This window comes from Poecilia latipinna, unplaced genomic scaffold, assembly GCF_001443285.1.
Source record: "Poecilia latipinna isolate Pla-1442-1.1 unplaced genomic scaffold, P_latipinna-1.0 Scaffold459, whole genome shotgun sequence".
Classification (NCBI taxonomy): Eukaryota; Metazoa; Chordata; class Actinopteri; order Cyprinodontiformes; family Poeciliidae; genus Poecilia; species Poecilia latipinna.
Window position 1 is genome coordinate 213,377 of NW_015113075.1, and position 8,987 is coordinate 222,363.

The 8,987-nt window shown below is 39.7% G+C and overlaps 1 protein-coding gene across 3 annotated transcripts in view; it reads right to left on the reverse strand.

Annotated features, from left to right (window-relative positions):
- Positions 1-5,621: 5,621 nt before the first annotated feature.
- The window catches only part of LOC106951438 (cyclic AMP-responsive element-binding protein 3-like protein 3-B), a 33,566-nt gene continuing 30,200 nt past the window's right edge, over positions 5,622-8,987 (reverse strand). For all 3 annotated transcript variants that reach the window (XM_015038983.1, XM_015038982.1, XM_015038981.1), the window contains 3 exons: positions 6,780-6,852; positions 6,329-6,422; positions 5,622-6,226 (listed from right to left, as the gene is read on the reverse strand). In XM_015038983.1, coding sequence (XP_014894469.1) covers positions 6,009-6,226; positions 6,329-6,422; positions 6,780-6,852 — 385 coding nt within the window. In that variant the 3' untranslated portion in view covers positions 5,622-6,008. The remainder of the gene's footprint in view (positions 6,227-6,328; positions 6,423-6,779; positions 6,853-8,987) is intronic.

Genomic DNA, 8,987 nt, shown 5'->3' on the forward strand with positions numbered 1-8,987 from the left:
CGCTGGACGGCGCACTGTGGGTGCGCACAGCTCAGTCAGCGCTGCTGGCTGTTATTATAATCACAGGACCTGGGAGGGCAGGGAGAAAAGCTTCATCATCCCGCTGTCATCAGTTTTTATTTTTCACTTTAATTTAAAAAAAAAAAAATAAAGTAAAAATATTCTTGTTTTATAATTTCTTCATGATCAAAAAAGGAGAAGTTATTTGTTTTTATTATTATTATTATTATTATTATTATTATTATTATTATTATTATTATTATTATTTATTTATTTATTTATTTATTTATTTATTTATTTATTTATTTATTTATTTATTTATTTAACACCCAGTCTTCGGTCTGTCTCATTTAGATTTTATATGACAGCGAAAGTAGAGTAACCAGAACTATACCAGTGGATCCCAGCAGACTGAATTGAACCCCTTTCCTCTGCTGACTGACTTTATTTTAAAGGTTTTCTCTTAACAGCGTCTTTCTTCATTCCACTCGAGCTGTGGATCTCTTCAGCTTCCCCATAGTTTATCTTGTGCATCTTAGTTGATTGCCTGATTATTACTCTCCTTATTAGCCGTTTTTCTAGTTCTTTTATCATCGACTGCAGTCTGTGACGTGTTCAAAGCTGGGACAGTGTTTTATAACCAAACGCTGCTTTGAACATCTCCGCAAAATTTTGTCCCCGGACATATTCCTGCTCTACTCCTTGGTCTTCATCGTGCATCTCTAATGCTCTCTATCAAAGCTCTGAGACCTTCAAAGAACAGCTGGCTTTGTACCCAGATTCAATTACCCAGAGGTTGACTCTAGATGACTGAAGGCAATTGTTTGCATTGGATTTTTTTTTTTTTTTGTTTTGTTTTGTTTTGTTTTTTTGTAGAGTTATCTCAACATGGAGGATTGTGAATACAAATGAAAGAGCAATGAAACAAGGAGAGACTTAAATAATACATTCTGTCATTATCTCACAATCAGTGGGTACAATCCAATCTCTCATGGAGGCTTTCCAGCCATTTAGCTTCTATTGATAACAAGCTTTCCTCCTAAACTCATTGGACACGTTTATAGTAATATGTATAATATGTATTTTGCTTTCATTGAATGTTTACCAAGTCTGCTGGAGATGTACGTTCGGCTGGTAACGACTCCTCCAGCTCATTTACATTCTGCAGCAGCTCTTCAAGGTGCTTAAAGGTGTCGGCTTTCATTTTCGTCAGACTCTTACAGGCAATTAAGTAGTAGAGCTGGGGAAGAATCTTAAACGTAGCGCCTCTCTCTCTCAACTCATTATGTCGCTGCTCAAAATGAGGAAAAATAAAAGCAAGATGATTTTTTTTGTTTGTTTGTTTTTGTGAACGTTGGCGCTTCGAGCTGAACTACAGCTCTTCTGTCACGCTGAAGCGGACTGGCAGGCTTTTTATTCAAGCAGATTTCCGCCTCCCTTCTTTGTGTCGACTAGACGCTGCAGTGGGCTTTCTCGGAAGGATCACAAAAGCCAGCTTGCTCTTCAGTGTTCTTGCTCGGTCGAGCACATTCTGACAAAAAAACAAAAAAAAAAAAACAAAACGAAAACAAACTTGTGATAAAGATTAAATGAAAAATGAAGGAGGACAAGAAAAAAAAAACCTTTAAACACGATCAGTTAGTTGTCACTTTAATGCATATTCGTCATCACTTCAGAATAAGCTGAACAATGTGGACACACTTTCAGAAAGGTAAAGAGAAAACAGAATATTTTTCATTTCAATTCATTCTTCTTCTTCTTCTTCTTCTTCTTCTTCTTCTTCTTCTTCTCCTTCTTCTCCTTCTTCTTCTTCCATTGTCAAACACCAATTTCTACCTCCGGCGGTAAAAGAAAAATATAACTTTTGACAGATTATTTTCTTTTAGAAATATTTCTGGAGACTCTCTCCACATGACTTCCTGAGGTTGTTCAGCTTCGACTTTAAACGTCCTCTGAAGATCGGTTTTCTGAATGTTTGCTAAATGCAGAGCCGCCACAAGATTACAGAGGATCTTATATGGGATTTGATTCTGGGGTCCTTTTGTAGCATCCACCCCACCAGACATCACGGCAAAGATAATATATTACTTAAATAATCCAAGATTTATGGTTTGTTTTTTGAACCAGCTCAAGAATTTAATATTTAATATGTCACCTTAAAAAAAAAAAAAAAAAAAAAAAATACAAGATTATCCACTGAGTAAACACATGGAGATAAAAGGTGATCCAAATCATTTTTAATATCATTAAAAACTGAAATTATTTGAACTTTTAAAACTTAACAATAATTGAAAACTAACAATTGAAGTTAATTTCTGCCCATAGAAATAAACAGCATAACGGAAAGGCATTGTGATGACAAAAAGTAGGAGCATCTTGACGAGACAAAGACTAATTTCAAGTTAAATGAGGTTGAATTTCTTTCGAGTTATGTTTGATATAAACAGCATAGTTGCAACTGAAGCTGACATAGTTACTTGATTGTTCTATAAAATGGTACCATATGCCTGGAAAGGATATAATACCACCCCTTTAAAGGTCACCACCCCTTTAAACTGAATGGAAAGCAGGGAATGCAAAATCACATAGCTCACTGTGTCCATTTCTTTGATGTCAAAATACTTTATTAAATTACAGGTTTAACTTACTATTATAATATAACTATGTTCAGCTATTTTGTGTTGTGAAATTAATTTACTCAAAAGCTCATAAACCCTCAAGATGATCAAACCTTGTGACATTTATACCCGAAATGATCTTTTCCCACTATATATATATAGACACACATATACATATATATATATATATATATATATTTATTTATTTTCTGGCAGCAGCAGCACCTCAGCTCAAAACTGACAATCAGATTCTGTTTGAATTTCTACCCACAGATTCTGAACTTTCTATTAATACACAGCAACACATTGTTTAAAGTTGTGTGATCAATAATTCATTTCAGACTCCAGGCTGTGCAGCGAGCACACTTGCAGTTTTGGTTCAGATTTGCTGAAATCCCTCTTTTCTTAAATTGTTAAATGCACCCGAGCAGCTCTTGCCTTGAGCCACTGCACTCGTTCTGGACAGTTACAGAAACGCTTTAGACATACTGAGATCCTGGATGCCCAGAGCACAGCAAAGCCTGACTATGGACGGAAAAAAAAAAAACAACAACAAAAAAACAACAACCATACATTTGCAAGATCTTTGTTATTTTTTTTTTTATCTCTTACTTGAACACATCATTAGAATACATCATAATTAGCTGTGCAAAAATGTGTGACTTTAGACATCACACAACACACTTGGCGCAGCCTTTTTCTAAACATTTCGTCCAGCGTTCTTGGAGAATATTAACTCGAACGATATTCAAGACGGATCATGATGGAGCTGAAGTTTAACTCGGCTCCATCATGTCGTCCTCAGTTATGAGGAGATGCTGAAAAAAGAAAAAAAAATCTCTTAAATCTGTTCTTTGTGTAGCACGCACATGGACCACAGAGAGCCCACTCGAGATAATAACTGGGAGGACTGAGGTTTTGCTGACAGCTGATGCTGAAAGTGTTTGGTGCTTGAACATGCTGCAAGTCCTGAAACAGTCTGCACATGCGTCTTCACGGCGTCCATCACTTTTCTAATTGTTGTCAGACACGGTCTGCACATGCGTCTTCACGGCGTCCATCACTTTTCTAATTGTTGTCAGACACGGTCTGCACATGCGTCTTCACGGCGTCCATCACTTTTCTAATTGTTGTCAGACACGGGAACTTTTCTGTCTTTTTCTGCCTGAATGTTGGCGTATGCAGTGAAGATCGTTCTCAAGCTAACATGTATATTTCTTTTTAGGGTGGTGGGGGGGGGATTATATAATTTGACCCAAAGAAATAATAGCATAGTTATCAAGTGGAAGGAAAATTACATCCTGTGTTTTTCCCCTCTTACTCTGATACCACGTAATAAAATCCAGTTTAAGCGACAGCCTTTCCATTTTTACCAAACTGTTGATTAATGATATTAACAATAATGTATTTTTCTTATTATACCATTTTATTTTAGATCAAACCTGAAGGTGCTACAAATCCTTAGAAACAGCAGCATGAAACTGCAAATAAATACATTTACAGCTTAAATTAAAATAATTTTTTTTTCTGCATAAAACAAAAGAACGATTTTAAACTGAGATTTTGGTTTTTTAAACCATAATCTCCCCATTGTGTGTAGTTTTGTTCTGCTGTGAAGAAGTCCGTGTGGAAGGCAGGGAACGTGTTGAGGTTGTAGATAGGGAGGAGCATTTCCATGGCTGCACTGATGAGTCAGAAAGGCTCAGATCTTACAGTGACGGAGAGCCATTGGAGCGAGTTTAGAGTGGGTGTTACATGTTAAAATTTCTGTACTCTCATTAGGAGTCCAACTGAGTGTCTGTCAGTGCTTTTTGTGAAGGCCGCTGAGGTACGTCGGTGAATCAGCAGCCTTAGGGGAACGTGCGGTGTTAGTATTTAAGAGCAAGGAGCCCAGCAAGCAGGTCAGAGAGAAACTTTTGGAGAAATCTAAAGCAGGGTTGGTTTGTAGAGTCGTATCCCGAATCACTGGCCTGCGAAGCTATCGATACTTGAAGAGCAACCTTCACTGGAAGGCGAGAAAAGAGTGAAGTAATTAGTGAAGCAGATAACTCTGGAGGAACTGCAGGCAGAGGCGAGAAAGGAGTCCCATTAGCAGTCCCATTTTAACAAGTGTGCAGAAAACACGTCAAAAAAAGATTCTCTAGTGAGATAAGACCTAAATTAAGACATGCTGTGTGCCTTCAGCATTGCCACAGTGAAACATGGTGGCGACGGCGTCATGATATGGGGATGCTTTTCTAAACCAGGCACAGGAAACCTGATTAGAGTTTATGGAAAGATGAATGGAGCTAATTACGAGATAGCCCTGGGGGAAAAAAAACAACAACAAAACATTTAGAGTCTGGATGTGGGAGAATCTGTTGATGGGAGATTTTCTTTTCTCCATAACATCTATCCATTAAGGGTAAGTGATGAATGTGGCGAAAAAAATCCACTGTAGAAAGTAAACAAAGGGAATATTTTCCACAAATTTTGTAGAGGAAATGAACACGCTGAAGAAGCTTCAGCCAAACAAGGGCAAAACTGACCTGCAGGCAAAGCAGTATTTGTGGTGGAAAACGAACACCGCACACCGCCCCAAACACAACGCTCCAACGCTTTTTTCTGTGGGTAAAGCTTTTCTTCCTGGATGGCATTAAAACCAGGGCGATGCTAGTATAAACGCTGCAAGAGGCTGCAAAAGAAATCCAGCAGAACAACAACCCCAAACATAAAACCAGAGTAATTAGTAACGACTTTTATTCTGAAAAAGGTCGACTCGGGAAGACCTCAGTTAGCCTGTTTTGATCGATAAAGAGTCGCAAAAACTGAGTATCGTTTTCCTTTCCTTGTTACATCGGTTTGTGAGTTAAGCTCTTTGAGGTTTGTGGTTTTACTCTGACGGTATGGATACGATCCCAAGGCACCGTTAACAGCAACAAGTGCACAACTGCGCTGTGTACCTCCTGTTCGTGTAACTGCAGCACAAACACCTGACACGAAGCGAGTAAGAAAAACAAGAAATGCATTTTAGCAAAATTTTATTTTGAAAACCTCTTTAGCTCCTGTGCTTTATCATCATTTCACTGAAATGTTACAGAGGAAGTTAAAGCTCATTCCTGACATATTTAACAATATGTATTTAAAGTGCATAATAAAATAAAGGGGTGAATCTCCTTCTCATGTACCTGAACAAGAACCTTGAGGAGTTTCCTTGTTCCTTTTTCTGTTTTGTTTTGTTTTATCAGACATCAGTGCGTCTGTAGCTCCCTACCGACCATAATCGCACAGGTTCTGGCTAGAAGCATCTAGTTTGTGCACCACTGAAATCATAACAGTCAAACACAGACACTGAAAAAAGCAATTAAAGTGCTCACTCTACTGACACACAAGCCAACACCACCGCTGCTTCTATATGTTTCTGCTCCGCCAAGATCCGTAATCATCTCCGTTCTCGTGTTCCCGTTGGCGCAGCGACTGGAGGTGCACCGTGGAGACGACCGTCCAGGCCCAAAGCTTCTCCTTTAGGCTTCGCAGGTCCTCGAAGCCCCAGGAGACTGAGGAAAGTGAAAAAGTTTGAGGACGGGCTTCTCCCGCTTCGCTCGTCGACAGCAGGGAGCGCGACGACGCTGATAGGCAGAGACGTGGAGGAGGTGAGCGAATGTGTGCTTTTTGCATGTGTGTGTGTGTTGGTTTGCTGGACAAAAGTGAGGCGGTGTGTGTCAACAGACCTGCGGTCCTTGTATATTCTGGGTGGCCGCGTTGGCTGTAAGGGACCGGCTGAATATTTGAGGAAATGAGCAGAGAGAAGCAGAGGAGCAAAACCTGCAACGTGAACACATAAGCGAAGAAGAGAAAGAACAAACGATGAGGAAGTGAGCAAATGCACAGAGACAAAAAGTGAAAAAGGGAGGACGTGACCTACATAAACCCCTGGACAAACACATGAGCCCAGATGCCGTTCAAACATTTAAACAGACTCCTTCTAGATCTTTGAGGGACACACAGCAGGGACATACTGGGGAAACTCCTAGAATGTTGTAATGATGCCTTTTTTTTTTTTTTTTTCTTTACAGCTTTATTGCGTTTCCTGCGCGTCTACATCAGCAACAAAGGAAGCAGTGCGTCTGAACATGCTCCACAGCGGTGCAAATTGGGGGGTATTTTGGTGTTACATCTCACCAGGATGTTTGTTGTTTTGCAGGAGCTATTAGGCAAGAGAGCCTGTAGCTGGCGTAGCTGCTCCAGCAGAGCACTGTGAACACAAAGAGAGGAGTAAGAAGATGAAAGAGATCGTGTGAAAGTTTCACATAAGGGGCCCACAGACGAAATACGGGCATCGAGTTTCTCGGCAACTGTGATCTTTGGCAACTGAAGCAAAAAGAAGCAGAAGCCGCACACTTCGGGCAGCGGAAGAACTTGGCTTCTTCCAGCGACCTCTCTTGTTTTTGGTTCACGGCCGAGCGACAGAGAGGGGAAGCGACGCAACCGGATCGCGGACGGTAATTAAAGTCAAGCTGCGGAATTTGGTGTTAAATTATATAATTTGTATCAAAGGCAGTTTACATGCAGAGAGAGAGAGAGGCGGCACACAATGCATGGAAAAACAATTCCTGACTGTCAGCAGCGCCCCTGGAGGCTGGGGCTATGTGAATATAGATCAACCAAAAACTGAGACGATTCACAACAGGGGGGCATAAGCAATGTGAAAAATTACCAGCTTAGTCATAGAAAGCAGACCAAGACTACCATAAATCAGCAGATAAAGTGAATATATGCAACCAAATGCACAAACTGAGGGCATATTTTTGTTGACTTTACTTAACCGTGCATTGCAGATTAAAAAAAACAAGACAACTTTGCTTGTTTTTGTTTTGTTTGGGTTTTCTTTTACGTCTACAATGATCTAGTCTGTGTATTTTTGCACATCCATCCATTTAGTCTAACAAAACAACTGTGGCTATAGGCTGCAGAATATAAAGTGCACACTCACTCCCTTCATTATTAAGTACACCCTGCTAGTAGCGGATTGGACTCCCACTGGCTTTTAGAGCCACCTTAATGCTTCATGACTTCAGGTCGGAAACATTCCTAAACTCATTGTCGCACTGAAGAAAGCAGCTTGAGATGATGAGCGTTGGGCTTTATGCTGCTGTGAGAAGCCAAATAGAAAATATCCCCCTCAACATTATACCATAAATCATTCATAAAAGACAGAATGGATCCATTTTTTATTTTTCTTACTTTGTTTAGACCATATTGTGACTCTCCCTAACTAATGTTGCTGTTGATATCGAATCGTTTTGGACCAGGCGACCTTAAATCTACGGAGGTTGAATTCTGACATATGATTAGCTATAAACATAGAAATGGATAAATGCCTTTATAAAGTAACTGGTGTGCAAAATATTACATCCACCAAATAAAAAAAATAAGAACTTCCCCAACTTGTTTGATTACACATTGTAACATAAAATAATATTCATCATTTTCAACAGCATTAATTTAACGTGGCAACAATTATTTAATTTTCCACTTTTCAACATTATTAGTTTCCTTCATATTTTATTTTATCTGCTGCCAGCTGATTGGCTGATTGGCTGATTTGCACTTTGCGTTAATGAGCAATTGGCCAGGTGTACCTAAAAAAAGTGGCATGTAAGTGTGTAAATATTATTTTTAAACTTTCTTTTTTCTTCAAGGTCTCATTGATTGGATTTCTTCCTGGGTTTGTCACTTTTCCCTATTTTAGTGAACTGAAAGTTTTTACGATTTGAACCTGCTCATCCAACGACAACAACAAAAATTTCAGCAAAAATATTACTTTGTGTTTTATAAGTTTTTAAATATTTAAACTCAAACCAAACAATCAGTACAACGAATGATCTGGTCATGCATAATAACTCACTTGTTAGTCTCTTCCAGCTTCTGGATTTTCCTCTGAAGCTCGAGGTTTTGGGAGCTGCATGCTGTCATCCTGCAGCAACAGATGGGGGGGGGGAAACACAAGGATGAGAGTGCAAATCTGCAAAAGACGGAAAAACAAAAAGCAGTGCGAAGAAGAGTGTTTTGTTAGGATTTGTTTCCCCCTTCTGCCAATATCCGCCGGCCGACTGTTATCATCCACTTCATCCCGTCCATTAAATCAAACCGCGCTCCCTCCTCCCATCTTCCTCTGTCCCCCGAATCATCCCCCTATTATGACCCTGGGCTTGATAATGACACCCCGTTGCTATGCACTGCATGAGGCCGGTTTAATTACTAGCAAACGTTGACTCCACTCAATAGCACTGACAATCTCATGAAACTTTTGTTAAGGGGAGCCGGCGGAGGTCAGGCCGGAATGAGATGTTAACAGCACACGATTGGAGCGATTTCAACAGCATTAAT